Source organism: Dioscorea cayenensis, chromosome 11, assembly GCF_009730915.1.
Source record: "Dioscorea cayenensis subsp. rotundata cultivar TDr96_F1 chromosome 11, TDr96_F1_v2_PseudoChromosome.rev07_lg8_w22 25.fasta, whole genome shotgun sequence".
NCBI classification, from domain to species: domain Eukaryota; kingdom Viridiplantae; phylum Streptophyta; class Magnoliopsida; order Dioscoreales; family Dioscoreaceae; genus Dioscorea; species Dioscorea cayenensis.
In genome coordinates, this window is record NC_052481.1 from 19231131 (window position 1) to 19248152 (window position 17022).

The 17022-nt window shown below is 35.6% G+C and overlaps 2 protein-coding genes across 6 annotated transcripts; both read left to right on the forward strand.

Moving 5' to 3' along the window:
* Positions 1–1433: 1433 nt before the first annotated feature.
* LOC120272130 (HBS1-like protein) lies at positions 1434–7824 on the forward strand. 5 transcript variants are annotated; one of them, XM_039278882.1, is made up of 12 exons: positions 1434–1567; positions 2001–2119; positions 2226–2429; positions 2546–2758; positions 4044–4121; positions 4586–4878; positions 4987–5097; positions 5356–5846; positions 6170–6338; positions 6823–7062; positions 7150–7284; positions 7359–7824. In XM_039278882.1, exons 2-12 carry the CDS (start codon positions 2005–2007, stop codon positions 7488–7490), a joined length of 2181 nt encoding a protein of 726 aa, XP_039134816.1. In that variant the 5' UTR covers positions 1434–1567; positions 2001–2004; the 3' UTR covers positions 7491–7824. The 5 variants fall into 5 exon arrangements, with proteins under 5 accessions (XP_039134816.1, XP_039134817.1, XP_039134818.1 ...); XM_039278883.1 differs by having other exon boundaries at positions 2247–2429; XM_039278884.1 differs by having other exon boundaries at positions 2253–2429.
* Positions 7825–9230: 1406 nt separating this feature from the next.
* On the forward strand, positions 9231–16261 carry LOC120272052 (vacuolar-sorting protein BRO1). The gene is made up of 8 exons (XM_039278783.1): positions 9231–9980; positions 10587–11537; positions 11910–11999; positions 13252–13320; positions 14041–14181; positions 14612–14660; positions 15265–15368; positions 15539–16261. The coding sequence occupies exons 1-8, from the start codon at positions 9309–9311 to the stop codon at positions 16037–16039; spliced, it is 2577 nt and encodes an 858-aa protein (XP_039134717.1). The 5' UTR covers positions 9231–9308; the 3' UTR covers positions 16040–16261.
* Positions 16262–17022: the final 761 nt, after the last annotated feature.

Below are 17022 nucleotides of genomic sequence, written 5' to 3' on the forward strand. Positions count from 1 at the left end.
TACAATCCAAAGTCATCATTCCTTGTGGTTGGCACAAGCAAAAATTTTCTCATGGATGTACATGAAAATAAAAATTTAAAAAAAAAAATACAAGAATACTCTTAAACAAACACAAAACAGTATGGAATATTTGCATATAAAAAGTGTTTTTAAAACCATTTATTTTCTTTTATTTTGCTAGTATGTGCTAACAAAAGGTTGACTAGATTAACCATAAAAAATTTTAATAAAATATTATCTATAAAATATTTTTAATATATATATTTTTTTGGGTGACAAATACTCCTATTTAAGGTTTAAGTAAGAGACATGTACAGATGTGGTACGCACTCGCAAACTCAACAATATCTTAGGGGTCGTTTGCTAGGTGGGAAAGTAAAGTTGTAAAAGGCTTTCACAACAATTTGGTTTTAATATAAGCAATGCAAAGTAACGGTTTTCATGTAATTACTTTTCCTTTGACTAGGAAAAATGATTCATGAGTGTGAAAATGGATTACAGGCTGTGAAAATATTAAGCGAGTGAAATTCCAATACTACACTTATTTAAATATTTTTTTTCTTTATTTTTCTTGATTTTAAAAATCCTAGAACAAAACTCTTTCGTTTTTCTTTCCTTTCCAAAACTCTAGGGCAAGAGAAATTACACATTAGATTTTTTTTAATTTTTTTTTATTTTTTAATGCTTTTTTATAATTTTTATATTTTTGGGAGTATATTTTAGTTTTTTCAATTTTTTTTATAGTTTTAATGAATTCTTTTGATTTTATAAAGGTTTGGTGATGAGATTTTAATTTTTATAGATATATATTTAATTTTATTAACTAGATTAATTAAGGGCAAAATTGAGAATGCATATAACTTTACATAGAAATCTATTCATACCAAACAAAGGAATTAACTTTACATGCATTTCAATTATATTTTTTATTATACATACCAAACATTGTTTTGTTACTCTACAAGAAAAGTAATTTGCAAGCAAAGTTTTTCACTACAAAGCACGCGGACCCCTTCGAAATGATTACCATACTAAAGGGATATATACCAATAGTTTTATTGTTTAATAAAATGGTATAAATATCAAAATGGTCCCTCTATTTTTGTTTTTCGCCCTCTTAGTCCCTCTAATATAAAATCCACCATTTTAGTCATTATATTTGCACATTTTCGTCCTTTAGTTATAAAATTCACTGTATTTGCACATTTTTATCCTTTTTGGTCCCTCTAATTCATCAACTTGAAAGATCAAAAAAGTAGATCCGTCAATTAGAGGGATCAAAAAGATAAAAATGTGAAAATACGAGTACCAAAAAGACGGATTTTATATTAAAAGGACTAAAATGGCAGAAAACGTAAAATAGATGGAACATTTTGACCTAATAAAATACATAAATATTATATATATATATAAACGTATAATTGGTTAATGATGACTTGGTTTTGCGTTTGAACTTATCGATCCTTTTCCCTTGTGACACTTCTCGCACAAATAAGAATAGGAATTGAATATCCAAAATAAAACGGGATTGAGCACCGAGAAAGCATCTCGGAGAGCAAACCCTAGGGTAAGAGCTCCTTCAATGTCTCTTGCCCTATTTTCCTTTCTTGCTGTGTTTTTGACAATCAGATCCATTTTGCTTTTCGATTTGGGCTCTTTTTTTCTTCATTTTTTTGCTTTTTTTTATTATGGGAGTATGGTTTGAACAGTCTTTCATGATTATAGGAATCACCATTAATCAGATCTTTGATGCATGTTAGGATTGAGGGGAATTAGAGGGAAGAAGGAGAGCGAGTATTTGATTTGATTTGATTTGATTTGAAAAATAGGATGAGTTTGTTCAGAAATTGTTTTCATTGCTTGTGATTTTCCTCAATCTGTAAGCACCCTTGGATGGGAATTTTGATTTTTAATTATCTATTTATTTTTTAGGATTATTTTGCTTAAATCAGTTGATGAGATCAAAATTCAATTTTTTTTGCTTGTGTTTTGGATTTCAGAAACATGCCGCGGAAAGTGAATTATGGATTGGATTATGATGATGGTTATGATGACTATGATGATTATGATGATTATGAGGACTATGCCAATGCCAATGATTATGGGGTTAAAGAGAAAGGTTTGCAACTATTCTTGTACTGATTTTGATTTATACACTTATATGTTCATCAATATTTGCATGTATTTGTCTGTTACTTTATTCTTGACCCTGTCTTGTGATTTAGATTTGTTTCCTTTCCCTGAAGTTACAGAAAAACCATCCTGGAATGATCGCTCTACTATTAAAGTTGAAAAGAAAACTACGAAATTAGCACTTTGGCAGTGCTCTGTTTGCAATTCTGATAATGAACAGAGTTCATCATCCTGTGACATTTGTGGTGTTCTCAGGGATCCTGCTCAGAACATTGGTAATGGTAGTGCTGAAAATGGTATGTCATTTTATCATGTTATATAAAGATTTATGGCCATTAGCTTGTAGCAAGTTTGTCGATGATGATATTGTTGCCTATATCAAAGGTTCAATTAGGATAGCAATTTCTTGCAGTTCGTGGCAAGTGCAAGGATAGTGGAGCATCTATAATGGCTAAGTCTCTTTTTGCACAAAGCCCTTGCCAGAGGCCCGAAAAAGCTATTATCTCTGATGAATTTGTTAGAGAAAGTAGCAATAAACCATCTGAGAAAGCAAAATCTCAAGCAAGTTTTGATGAACTTCAGAAAATATTTGTGGCATCTCATCAAGGGCACTCTTTGAGTATAGGTTTGTCTGTAGTATCTAAAGATGCCTGTAGAACTCATAACATTTTATGGTGTGATACATGATGCTTGTGTGTTGTATTAAAATACTATAATATGATGCCAAACATTTTGAATGTTCTTGTTTTATTCTTTAAGTACATCAACTTCCATTATTATCTCAAATTCAAGATATCTATTTTGGCAGTTGGAACCAATATCAAAGATTATTATCTCCTCTCTGCTTCACATGGAAAGTTTGATCTTAGCTAAGATATTAGTTGTTGAAAATGTTTGACATATACCAGTTTGAGTTGTATATTAGGAAGAAATAGATTTACATAGGTTCATTCCCCAGTGAAGGGTGTGAAATTCTAAAGCATAGCATGTTGACCTTGTGAAGATTTGAGGATAACTCAGTCTGTCAACAGATGCCTGCATAAGCACTGGAGGATTATGACCATCCATCCAATGAACGACAGACGAAAAGTAAACTGCAGCATTGTTGGCTGAAACTGAAAATTTTTAATTTGGTAATATATATTTATCATTTTTGGTATTGTTAAAACTTATGTTACCACTGGTATCTCTAAGTTCAGTGTGTTATAGCTGCATTTAGATTTGAGACTGTTAAAACAAACATTTAGTCCAGTAGTTGAACATTGAATCAGTGTTGTGTAAGAAATAATCACAATGAAGTCATATTGGCCATTAATGTTAACATGAACTTGCGAAATAGTGGACAAACTAATGTATAAATTTCTTTCATTTATTTATTTAATAGTTTGGCATGATGACGCTATCCTTAATCTTTTGAAAGTTGTAGAGCAAGTTGTTGTCATTTTAAGAAATATAATGGTGCCAGCTTGTGGTTTCAGCAGTTTAATCAATACCATCATAAACATTAGTTGGACAGTTTTTATACTTTAAAGTTAGCATTGGACTGCCATCTTTTAAGACCATAACCTTTGAGAATTTGATATAAGGTAGATATCCATTTTTACTACCTGTCTGTTTTAATTGACAACGTGCATATGCATTTGCTGCATGAGTGCCATTTCAAAGGATTCACCTGTGGACCTTTACTACCTCTGTATGTTGGCAGTCCCAAATTCTGCAACTGAAATTCTCACTCAGCCATGCCTTTAGATCAATAATTAGCATGGTTGTGTGCAGTGCGACATGTAAATACCCTATGCTTGAATATTTTCAGGATTAATCAATAATTGCAAATGAGTTTTATCCCTCCTTCACATTGCTGTCTAGAATCTGCTAATTTAGGAACTAATTAAATTCTCTTTTATGAACAGCACCTTTCCAGTTTAATACCCTGTCTCCAGATGATATGGTTTCTGTTGGAAAAATCTCTTCAAAAAAAAGCTCAAAAGGTATCATGTTTATCCTCTCATATATAGTAGCGGGAAGGTTCTTTATTTTAGGAACCCTAACTGTCATAATTGCATTCATGAACACAGTGGGGATGTTTAGTCGGGGAATAAAAGTGTGGGGTCAAGAGAATGTTTTTCAAATATTGGATATTTGAGCTTAATTAATACTTGTAAAAATTAAATATTTTGGGATTAAAATTTACTTTTCTAAATAGTAATAATTTGTTTATTAGTCCTCACAATTTTTAAAAATTAATTATTAAATATATATTTTACATAATTAAATCTTTATAAAATGGTTGTATAGAGCCCACACCACCTTATTTGGATGGGGGAATATTTGCTATACCCCAAGTCAAACATGGTGAAGCTTTTGGTTTAATTTGATTGCCCTTTTTCACGGTGTTCATATAAATTTTTGTTTCTTTTCTGTTTTCCAATAACAATATTGCTATTGGTGACAGTTTCTGCCAACAACACTGGAAAGAAGGCAATTGCCAAATTTTCAGCAACAAATGAAATGGCAGAAAATTCATCTGGTATAATTTCTGGAGCTAATCAGCTTAATGGTAGTGAGAGTGGTAATGCCAACATTAAGAGTGACGCACCACAGATCCTGGCCAGTGATTTACATCAAATGAAGTTGGATAAGGCTTCAACAAATTTCAGAAAAGCCAAGCCTCTAGCAGAGTACAAGCCAGAAAAATGGATGTTAGCTAACCAAGACGGAATCCTCAACCAGTTGAACCTTGCAGTTGTAAGTTTGACACAGGGCTATTTTTGAATTCCATATGAATCCACATGAGAAGTTCATGTTTGATTGAGATGCTTAAAGTTTTAATTGATTGATCTTGAATTATATCAGGTTGGTCATGTAGATTCTGGAAAGTCTACATTATCTGGGCAACTGCTCCATCTATTGGGCCGAGTATCAAAGAAGGAGATGCACAAATTTGAGAAGGAGGCTAAGGAAAAGGTGTGGTCACTTTCTTCAAGATATTTTAAAGTCTATATGTCACAATATTTTTTTGAAAAAATAATTGGAACACCTGTGGTTGAGATATATGTTGATGGGCTATGAAGGAATGCCCTTAGCATGGTTTTCCATCAACTAGTTGCTTTCTAGAATCTGATCTTCTTTCATATCATTTGAACTCCATCCTTTCCTAAAACAACTTTTGCTTCAGGTTAACACGCATTGCCAACAGCTAATTTAAATTCATCCTGAAATCAGGGAAAAGGATCATTTGCCTTTGCTTGGGCAACCGATGAGAGTGCTGAAGAAAGGGAGAGGGGTATAACAATGACTGTGGCAGTTGCATACTTTGACTCGAAGAAATATCGTGTTGTTTTGCTTGACTCCCCAGGCCATAAAGATTTTGTTCCAAATATGATATCTGGAGCTACACAAGCAGATGCTGCTGTCCTTGTTGTTGATGCATCCATTGGTTCCTTTGAAGCTGGTATGGATGGCAATGGTTTTGGTCAAACAAAGGAGCATGCCCAACTCATCAGGAGCTTTGGTGTTGAGCAAGTTATAGTTGCTGTTAATAAGATGGATACAGTGGGATTCTCAAAGGAGCGCTTTGAATTCATAAAATCTCAACTAGGCAATTTTTTGCGTTCATGTGGATTTAAAGAATCACAGATTACCTGGATTCCTTTGAGCGCAATGGAAAATGAGAATTTGGTGACATCTGCGACTGATGCTCGTCTATCTAGTTGGTGAGTTTAGTGTTTTTGGTATCATCTGCATTTGCATAATTCTTTTGAACTTATGCAAACTGAAATCTGTAATGTTGATGAAGATGTGATCATCAACCTCATAGAATAAGCATGCCTCTTAGATTCAGGGCCCAATATGAGTTTTTAATTTTGATTTGATTTTCTTTATACCTTCTATTAAAAGATTTTGAGAGCTTATATATAAACATTGAAAACAGTAAAAATGTAGATGCAACTGGATTGGATCGCATTATCAATTTCTCTTTATGGATATCTTCAGTTTAGGTACCGTGTTTGTAAGACTTTTTAGCAATGCTTTGCAGGTATGAAGGAAGTTGTTTGTTGGAAGCTGTAGATTCTCTTCAGCTTCCAGTCCGAGATGCCTCAAAGCCGCTTCTTCTTCCTATATGTGATGTCATTAAGTCACATTCTCTAGGACAGGTGGCAGCATGCGGTAAAATTGAGACAGGAGCTATAAAAAATGGTTCCAGGGTACATACCTTGCTTCAGTTGTCAATTATATTTAAATCAAGCAGTTTCTTTAGTACGAATTCATTTCGACACTTTGTATAAGACAGAATGTACGATCCATGAATTCCTTTGTTGGGTCTTAATTGTAGTGACAAGTTTGCATGCCAATTCTCTTTTTATTGTTCTCCTTATTCAAAGATCACCATGGCTTCTGCATCCTCTTGTCATTAAGGACTAAAGAGCTGATTTTAGTGATTATTTATCCCATTTGGTAGATCAATCAAGTTTATACACTGGATATTTCGCATCTTTGATTGCTGATAGCATCCCAAATTTAAGCCCTACATTTTCCTCTTGCTTCTGTGGAGACCAGTATTTTGGAATCCTGTGTCTTGTGATCATTGCTTTAAAAACAGCCTATACCACTTATCAGGCTGCTGCTACTTATGTACTTTTGGGATACTCCTGCCATCTGCATCTGAATTTTGTTGCTCTTGTCTTGCAGGTTCTAGTGATGCCGTTGAGAGAAGTTGCTACTGTGCGGTCAATCGAAAGAGATTCATGTCCTTGCAGTGTGGCAAGAGCTGGAGATAATGTGGCTGTCAGTTTACAGGGTATTGATGGGGTTCATGTGACGCCTGGTGGTGTCTTATGCCATCCAGATTACCCCGTAACTGTTGCATCAAGACTGGAATTGAAAATCCTTGTGTTGGACATCATGGGACCAATTCTAGTTGGCTCTAAGGTGGAAAATCAACTGCCTTCCCCCTTTGATTTTCAACTAATTTTGATAATTACTCCCCTCTTTTATCTGACTAAAAAATTGAATCAGTTCGAGTTTCACATACATCACGCGAAGGAGGCAGCAAGATTGGTAAAGATAGTGTCATTGGTAGATCAAAAGACCGGGGAGGCCGCAAAGAAGACCCCACGGTTCCTCACAGCAAAACAAAGTGCTATAATAGAGGTTAAGCAATTCCCCTTCTTTGAGGAGACTCTAGTTTGCAGCATTTGCTTGACTAGTGATAATTTTTATTTCAGGTTGCTCTTGACAGAGCAGTTTGTGCAGAAGAGTTCTCCAAACACAGAGCACTTGGCAGAGCTTTCCTCCGTGCTTCAGGCTGTACAGTTGGCGTCGGTATTGTGTCAAAAGTGTTCTCTGATGAATCATAGTTTTGTAGACCTGCCATCAAGATCAGTTAGTCTTTCGCCCTCACCATCATTTCAGTGTTTGCTGTAAAATCTTCAGAGTATGCCATGCACAATATGTATACCAATTATTTATCATCCTGTGAAGTTATGGCTCAACTGAGATTTCTGTGTGTTTTGTTGAGCCCTCTTCACAAATGCCTCAGGAAATTTTGGCTCATTCTTTTCCCGGTTTGTTGTAGATTATTAAGGAAGGAATATTAGAATGAAAGCTGTAGTTGTGAATCTTGTGATGCTTTATATCCATCTTTCATGTTTTCTATTATATTTTTCAGATGGTATATGGTTAACTTTGATACCCATATATGAGATAACACTAATTATTATTTTGAAGTGTGCATACTATGTTATTTTTCTTATGGGAAACTTTTTCTTTCCAACGAAAGCCTTTGACTGTGGTAAATAAATATATTTTAGGCATGTTTGGTGGATAAGATAGGATATGGTCGGAAAGGATATAAGGACTAGATAGGAGTAGAAAAGAATAAGGGTATAATAAGGTTATATCCTATTTAATGTTTGATGCAAATTGGATAAATTATAGCATAACATTTTGTTATCTTATTTTATGTTTAAAAGGACTAAAAGGATGTGATATGAATTATATGTAAACAAATAAAATTATTTTTTATAATATTAGATCATCAAAATCAATTTAAAAAAATCATTCGACTAGAGAAAATAAAGATAAATACATGATCAAAGAAAAGATTTAGATAAAAAGTAACCTATTCAAACACAGAATTGACGGAGAAATAAAATAAAAAGAAGGGATATAATGAAACTCCAGATAAGAAAAGACTATTATATCATATTGGCTGACACTAGACCCATGTGAAAAATAAGAGTGAGATATTCAAAAGTCTCGAATTTAAGATATTCAAAAGTCTCGAATTTAAGATCATTGGAAACGTTAGTGGTAACATGCCAACAATTATAAGTGTGGGCTTGCAACCAAAATCTTTTTCATGTGAACTGGATGATTAATTCCCTACCTATGCACACTGCCTAATATATATATAGCTTCGATCCTCTACGCACGTTTATAGATTTGTAATCTATGAACGTTGCTCTTGGCCGTTGGGTTTCAATCCAACGGTTTTGCATTGTTCAGTGAACAATAGTATTGTGCTTATAAATAGTTACACAGTGAAAAGTGGGATGTACAGTATTTTAATCTGAACCATCCAATCAATCTCAGCACAGTCACTAGAATAATCTCAATCTCAGCACATTCACTAGAATAATCTCAGCCGTCTCCATTTCCACTAGACATACAGTGGAGGAACACAAAAACTAAACTAAAACCCCAGCACACTACACCAATTTGATTGGATACTGTTCATCAACCAAATTATCTCTATCTCTCTCCTCTCAACCCTCTATCTTTCCTTATGTTCTCTGGGACGTTCTGTGAAAGTCCCCATGAGAACACTTTTTATATATATATATATATATATATCATTTGTGGCTTAAGAAATAGTTAATGAACTCAACTCATGGATAAATTTAATATAACCTATAGTTGTATGACATAAGCATCATTATCTTTATTTTCTATGAAATAATAATAATAATAATAATAAATAAGTAACCGTGTTTATTAAGAAAGATCCGAATCCGCGTTGTTCTCACTATCGGGTCGTGGACTTTGTATTTGGCATGCCCGAATCCGATAACAACGACGACGTCAAGATCGTCGGCCTTGCTCTCTAAGCAACCAACCGTCCTCCCGATCCCAAAATCCCCAACCCTTCTCCCCAAAACCCTCGATCGGGATCCATGGCTTCCTCCTCGCCGGCACCGCCGGGCGTGATGCTCGCCATCCACGAGAAGAAGACCAGCACCGTCGATCTCTACCGCCCACTCCGCAACTACATCGTCGTCCACTACTCTGAGCGCGAGGCACAGCTCCTTGAAGATGATCTCGAGACCGTACGTCAGCTCCGATGCGACATCGAGAAGCCCCCTGAATCCTCCCCACCGGACATCCGCCGCGACACCCTCCAGGCCTATGCTCGCGCCCTCGCTGTCATGGAACCGCGTTTTCCAATTTCCCCAGATCGCTCTCACATAAACGCCATCACCTTCACCTGGTTTGACGCCTTCAAGCCCAATAAAAAGGCAGCGCAGCAGAACATCCATCTGGAGAAGGCGGCGGTGTTCTTCAATCTCGGGGCAGTGTATAGCCAGATGGGGCTGGCGGCGGACCGGAGCTCGCCTGCTGGGCTCAAGCAGGCGTGTAATTGTTTTCAGTCGGCTTCTGGGGCGTTTGCGTTCTTGAGGGATAATGTTTCGATGAAGGCGGCAATTGGAGGAGCTACTGTGGATGTTTCGGCGGAGTGCGCCGGGATGTTAGACCGGCTCATGCTGGCGCAGGCGCAAGAGTGTTTTTTTGAGAAGGTTATCTCGGATGCGAAGCCTCCCGGGCTCTGCTCCAAGGTTGCACGACAGGTTTGTACCGAATCATTTTTTATCATCATGAATTTTTTTTATAACATTGCTGCTTTCAATATGTTATCTTTAATTATCTATTTGACAATTAATAGAGAGTTAGAAGTCGATAGAGAATTGGATTTGGTTTGCTGTGTTCTTTGGAGTTGTATTTTAGCATGCAGTTATGCCTCATAATGCACAGAATCAGAGCTAATATTTTGAAGTGCATTTGTTATGGTTTCTTTTGCAAATATTATTTTCACAGCAAGCTTGAGTTAGTTTGATAGGAATTCACACTGTTTTGCAGACTTTATACCATGCTTAATTCTAGAGCGATTTGGCGAATATTAATCTCTAATTAGTTGTAAAGGTAGAAACTGTACCATTTAAATTTTGATAACAAAATTTCTTGGTCAATTGCCAACTGGTATTGTTTTCCTAGTTGTCTGGAGAAAATAATTATGTGTAGTCTAATGCTGGACTAATTCCCCCTGCATGCTTATTGAGAACGCCCTTTTCTATACTGCTCTGTGTTTGCTTGGGAGCATGCTAATTCAACTTGTAGATTCCTGTTTATGTATCTTAGCAGTGTATTCGGTTAACTCTGCTTGGTGATTTATGCAGGTTGGTCTGTACTATGAGGAGACATATGCGGCATTGAGTGTTCCCCCTCTCAGCCAACACTTTGATCGCTCATGGATCTCTCATGTGCAGTTGAAGGCAGCCCAGTTCTATGCTGAGGCCTGCTATAGAGCTGCTTTAGAACTTCATGGGAAAGAAGAAATTGCTGAAGAAATAGCGAGATTGAAAATTGGTTTAGGTGTCCTCACAGATGCAAAGAAATCAGCCAAGGGGGTTGCTGCAGTCCTTCTTGATGCTATCTCAAGATTGGAAAGTAATATGAATGTGAACCTGGAGAGGGCTGTGAAGGAGAATGATCGGGTCTATCTCATGCGGGTCCCTGCTGCTGGTAGTTTGACATCTTTACCTGCTGCTTCCCTTGTCAAGCCTGTGCCTATGGCTGATTTATTGGATGCTAGTAAGGACAAGTTGTTTGCAACCCTTGTCCCTGATAGCAGCGCTAAGGTCCTCTCTAAATATACAGAGATGGTTGATGACATCATTAGGACACAAGCTGAGAAACTGCAGCAAGGAAGTGAGATCACAAGAGTAAAATTGAAGGATATGGACTTACCTGATTCCATTCTTGCTTTGGAGGGAAATTTTAGTCTGCCCATGGATCTGAAGGAAGATGTTGAGGCTGTGCAGATTAGTGGTGGCCCATCTGGTCTTGAAGCTGAATTGCAGCAGCTCCGGGATTTGAGGAGGGTAAATCAGGAGCTTTTGGTCCAGACTGAAGAACTATTGCAGAAAGAAGAAAGGGAGGATGCACAATTTCGTACCCAATTTGGAACACGTTGGACTAGGCCTCAGTCCAGCACTTTAACAAAGAACTTGCTGGAAAGATTGAACAGGTTTGCTGGAAACCTCAAGCAAGCAGCTGATAGTGATGCTCGGATTGAGCGTGCTGTGAGAGATAACATGGAACTCATGTCAATCCTTGATCATCGTCCGGTATGTCAACACTCTATCTTTTTGAATGGTTACCTTTTGTTGTTGGTATGTGAGCATAGGCTTCTTTTTCTCCTTCATCATCTTTTCTAATAATTTTTTCACCTCACTTGTTTCACATGTTTGCTCTTGATGCATAATTATTTTATTTTCTTATTATTATTATTTTTTTATGTTCATTAGGATCTTCTTCGCTGATTGTATTGGCATTTATCAAGTAACCACTATTTTTTCTTATCAGTATTGTGTTCATTCTTCATATGATCTTGTAGACAGGCTGTTCTTCCATTGATTATCATGAATCTTGCATATTGCTGTGAAGGTTTTGAGGAAATTGTCTTCTTTAACTATTAGTTTCTTACATCTGAATTGCAGATAGAGTCTGCCGTTCCAAGTCTTGCAAGGCCTATAATGTCTTTGGATGGCAATGAAGATGCTATAGTTGGAGCATTGAAACAAAGCTTGGTAATTAATCTTATAAGGCTGTAGTGACTGTAGTTTTTATTTTTCATAGACAATTGAATGTATTCAAGGGATTATTCATGCTCTTGGGTTGAAGCGGTTTATTTAATTCTTTTGATTGTCTTGTGCATTTGTCATGTTGATGCATTACCTGATTTCACTATTTTAGATGCATGCCTATCCCATTGTTTATACTTTTATCACAATATTCTTGGGCATGCTAACTAAGATTTTTTTCTTCTTAATCTAATTTGTTTTGAAAGATCACATCTATTTTACTTCATTGTGGTAAAATTTTAGCTCTGCAATAGTTGTGGGAATTTAATGCTTTCTTCATTTTGTAACTGATATGGATGCCCTTGTAAACCAATTAGTTATTTTTGTATTAATAAGCAAAATCTCATCTCCTTTGTTAGTGTGCGCCATGATGTTTATCATCTCAGTTTCTAAGTAGGCCTATCTCATAGAAGAATTTAAAAGAACAATACCTCACCAACCTCAAATATCCATGTTTTACCCTTTTAAGTACTGCAAAGTATAAAAGTGAACAGGTTCTTAGAAATAGAATGGTACCTCATTTAGTTATGTCAACATGATGGGACAGATATATTTGCCATCACAACCTAGTTCAATTACTATAATTCTTTGGTTGTTCTTTGGTGGTGTTTTATTCTGGATTTAAAAAAAGAAAAAGAAAAAAAGAAGAAAGACAACAACTAGATTTATGGGTCTTAGATTTGGTTTTTGAATTTGTTTGGAGGAAACTTTTATATGAACTTGACCAAACTTTGATTTAATTAATACTAATTACTATAAATATTTTAGGTAAAATCAGAAAACTTTTTGTTAATGTTAATGATGTTTTATATTAATAAATAAACAAATTCATTTAATTAATTAAATTTTGTGATTTTTTGTTTTGGATAGTCCCAAAAACCTATTAAGTGTTTGAAAGGGGTTGGGATTAAAGCGGTTTAGTCCCCAACCAACTGGAAAACTCATGTATAGGTTGAGCTTGAAAGCAAATCTAGCTCAATTTCATAGGCCTAAAGCTCAGTCTGAGGATATACCTTTTTGGCCCACACAGTGTAGTAGGAGCCTACAAACATCTGGATAATTTAGCATTTGTAATAACTTCTCTTATTTTAGAATTATTAAGACATGGTTTCTTCAATTGTCTTCTCCTTGCAGCATCGGTTTTGGCTCTGTATTTTTGAAACTGTGCATTCACTTTCTTCTTTTTATTCCTGCACAGAGGCAATTGGAGAATCTTGGCGCACAAAGGGCTGGTCTTGAAGACATGCTCAAAGAGATGAAGAGGAAGGTTTGCTCTCTTCATTGTACTCATTTTTTCTTTCAATTTTAACGTTTTTTGAGTAACCACCCTTTCCATTTCTGGAGCTAGCTTTATTCTGCATGCATATGTACTAACTGTCGGTGTTTCACAATCTTATAGTAACTGTAATTTTTGACATTGCATGATACAACTTGTTGTAGTTTGATTTCTCTGTATGTTAGTAGGAATTAGGGAAATCCAGCAGAAGATATCTGAAAGGAAAGATATTTTTATGATGATTAATTGCTATAATTTTCACTGGAAGCGAGTGGATTTAGTATGAAAGTGCCAAGAATCGTAATTTTTTTTCTGTTATTTTGGATTTTTCCTTGTTCTCTTGATTCTTCCAGCTTTCATTTATTGATGTTTGTTTCTATCAACTGTTGTTGCTTGCTAGTTTAAGTGATCCTTTACAACCTTCCCTGTTATTTTTCAGACTATAATCTAATCTTTCAGTTACAATTTGAGCATATCTGAAAACCTGGTGATTGTTCAATAGGTTGTTTTTAATTATTTCGAGCTGGAGCTTTGTCTATCAATTTGTTCCATGAAGGTTTCAAGTAAATAAAGTAAATTGAAAACAATAGAATAGGAAAAAAAAGGAATTTAACAATTTTATTATTGCATTGTGTATAGATGTATTATATAATATATAAAGAAGAATGGTTGCGTTATTGAGCTTTCATGCTCATGCAATGTGTATTACAGGATGATATATTACCAAAGTTGATGACAAGCACTGGGTCAAGTGAAGATCTTTTCAAGAAGGAGATATCAAAGTATGATCATATCTGTGGAGAAATATCTCAAAATATTGAAGCGCAGGAGCAATTGCTACTTCAAATTCAGGTAAACAGTTGTATTACTTGCAATTCTTTGTTAGAATGAGTTGGGATTATTGATTGACCTTTATTTTTTTTGTAATATGTTGTGAAGTTTGAGTATGCAATAAGCTAAGGGACTGCTTTCTGAGCAATGGTAATCTGTGTCTGTATGTGAGAATAGGCATAGCTATGCTGTAGTTTGTGTACTTAAACTTGGCATTAGGATGAAACATTTATATTATGTTGGTTTCTTAATTTTATGTGGATGACTTGTAAGGACATGTGATCAAGAGGAAAACAACTTTTTCACTGGATTCTTATGGATCGCTTACATTTTTTGTTTTATTTAATTTTTTTTAAATAATTTTTTCCAGAATGTTCATATATCATTGTGTTTTTACAACAACAATGTAAATTTGCTTTAATGCTAAGGAAAGAACTTTCCTTGTTTGCAGGCACAAAATGATGACTTTGCAGCTGTCTTTAATCTAGAGGATTACAAAGGTTAGTGCCCATCATTTTCCTTGTCTAAGAGGATGCGTGTTTGCACAAAATATATATGCTTTTAGCTCCACATGGCTGACAAATTCGGTTTGGTGTTGTGGAATAGAGCAAAATTTCCTTTATGTTAGAATTTCAATTATCAAATTGCGCCTAACAGAGCATGGATGATGTGGAGCATCCACATTTTTAATATTGATGATATTTCTGGATGTTGGCTTGGATAGAGATGAATGAGTCCTTAATCATTTTATAGAATGAGAGAATTAGCACTTTGTCGGTCATATGAACACATTATGGAAATATTCTAAATCAAGTTGCGGTTAACTTTGGTCAATTTTATGGGAAGTTAGAAAAACTTTTTTAGGGAAGAACTCTCTGTATTTTGGTTTTGTTTTTAGATCCCAAGTTGCGGTTAATTCGGTTTGGTCTTGTGTTTAGTTGCTTTCCTCTTGATCATTCTATGGGTCAGGAAACAAGATATTTGGTTTTTCGACTATGATCGGTATATCATCATATCTTTTATTACTGGAAAATGATTTCAAATCTTTTATGTTCTCAAGCTCCTGTCTGTGACTTAATTGATTTTTGTGGTTTTGAATTCCAGTTTCCCGTGAGAGGTGTTACAAGCAGATTGCTGCAGCCATAGCGAAATATCGTGAAATCAAAGACAATATTAATGAGGGTTTGAAATTCTACGTCACCCTTCAGGTCTGTGAACTCCTTTAACATATTCTCAGATAAATGATCATATATATTATACTATGTTTGGAGCATTTTCCTCATGGTATTTGGAACCATAAAATATTATTACGCCCTCTATGTTGATGTTGTACACGTTTCTCTGCAATAACACCTTTCCCATTTCATCACTTCAACAGGATGCAATAACAAATGTAAAGCAGCAATGCAGTGATTTCGTGATGACCAGAAACATCCAATGCCGTGAAATGATCGAAGATGTACAGAGGCAAATTGCTGGTCTCAACTTCTCCACCAATGCCAAAACAGGCTACAATTACCCTTCGGCTGGCCAATCCAACCCGCAGAGGAGCACCCCACAACAGCCAGACCCACAGAGTTCTCCACTCCCATCTCATCCTCAATCACCTTACGGCCATCCCTCTGGCGAACAGGCCCGGCCTGCATATTCACAACCATATCCACCATACACCTCATCACAACAGTCACCTTACCATGCTCCTCCAGGTGCTCCCACTTCCTACCAGCGTCCTCCTCATGAATACGGGCAACCAGCTTATCCAGGATGGCGCGGACCGTATTACAATGCACCGCCGCAACAACAAAACCCATATCCTCCTCCCCCATACTCTTTACCAGGTCAGTATCCTCAGCAAGGCAATTACTACAAGCACCAATAGAATACCTATTTCAGTTTGATACAATGAACTCATGCTGGTTCCTCCAATATATTACTGTGAATGCATGCATTTATCGGTTTCGTTATCCTTTTAGCTATGCTTTACATTCATCCTAGAACAATGCTTGTAATGGTTTATATAAAATATCACTGTATTGTTTCCATGTGATTATTAAATAAATGTCTGAAAGCTTCATTCATATATAACAAACTTGGTTTCCCATGACTGTTGTCATTTAAAACCCATGTCTCCTAGCTGGTCCTAACTGGAAGTGGTGGTTGTTGCCCTTGTGCTTGGAAATTCAATGAAATTTGTGTTCTTTTGTCTGGTTAGACTAAGAACACCTAGACAATATATATATATAATTAAAAATTTGATTGTTTATTATTTTCTTATATTGCATAAGAATAAAAGTTTGGAAGCATCAATGTCACATGGAATGGACCCTATGACAAAAAGCAATAGCATATGCTTTGCATGAGTGGCCATCATGTTCATGTAACATGATTGTAATAATAATAATATATGTTGGTGTCCACCACCTTGCCAACCAAAGTAGCAAAAGGTTCAATTTCCCCTCATCTTGGAGGGAACATTGAAGTGACTGTGAACTCATGTATGTCATGACTCTATTTGAAGCCATCACCCACTCCACCTATGTACTTAACTGTTCTTCTTATTATTATTAAGTCCTATCATTTATAAATTTTATTATTTTCATATATATATATATATATTCACAGAGAAAATGTTCAAATTTCAAATGATATGTTTCACATTTTTGGATAAATTTCAGATGTTAGTGGATATTGATATTGAGGTTTTGCAACTTCATAAAAGAAGGTTTTGTATATATATATATATATATGGAAAAACATCATCTAGGGACGTCCCTAGATTTCAAATCTAGAGATGTTTTTAAATCTAAGCTGTTGGATCATCATCCGATGGTTGATTGATTATATAAACATATGACATCTTTT

Bases quoted from the DNA above. Each gene is read 5' to 3' on its own strand.
- LOC120272130 (XM_039278882.1), top strand. From the start codon at position 2,005: ATGCCGCGGAAAGTGAATTATGGATTGGATTATGATGATGGTTATGAT. The intron at 2,430-2,545 runs GTATGTCATTTT...AATTTCTTGCAG, and splicing joins TAATGGTAGTGCTGAAAATG to TTCGTGGCAAGTGCAAGGAT. The intron at 7,285-7,358 runs GTTAAGCAATTC...TTTTTATTTCAG, and splicing joins AACAAAGTGCTATAATAGAG to GTTGCTCTTGACAGAGCAGT.
- LOC120272052 (XM_039278783.1), top strand. From the start codon at position 9,309: ATGGCTTCCTCCTCGCCGGCACCGCCGGGCGTGATGCTCGCCATCCAC. The intron at 11,538-11,909 runs GTATGTCAACAC...TCTGAATTGCAG, and splicing joins CAATCCTTGATCATCGTCCG to ATAGAGTCTGCCGTTCCAAG. The intron at 13,321-14,040 runs GTTTGCTCTCTT...TGTGTATTACAG, and splicing joins TCAAAGAGATGAAGAGGAAG to GATGATATATTACCAAAGTT.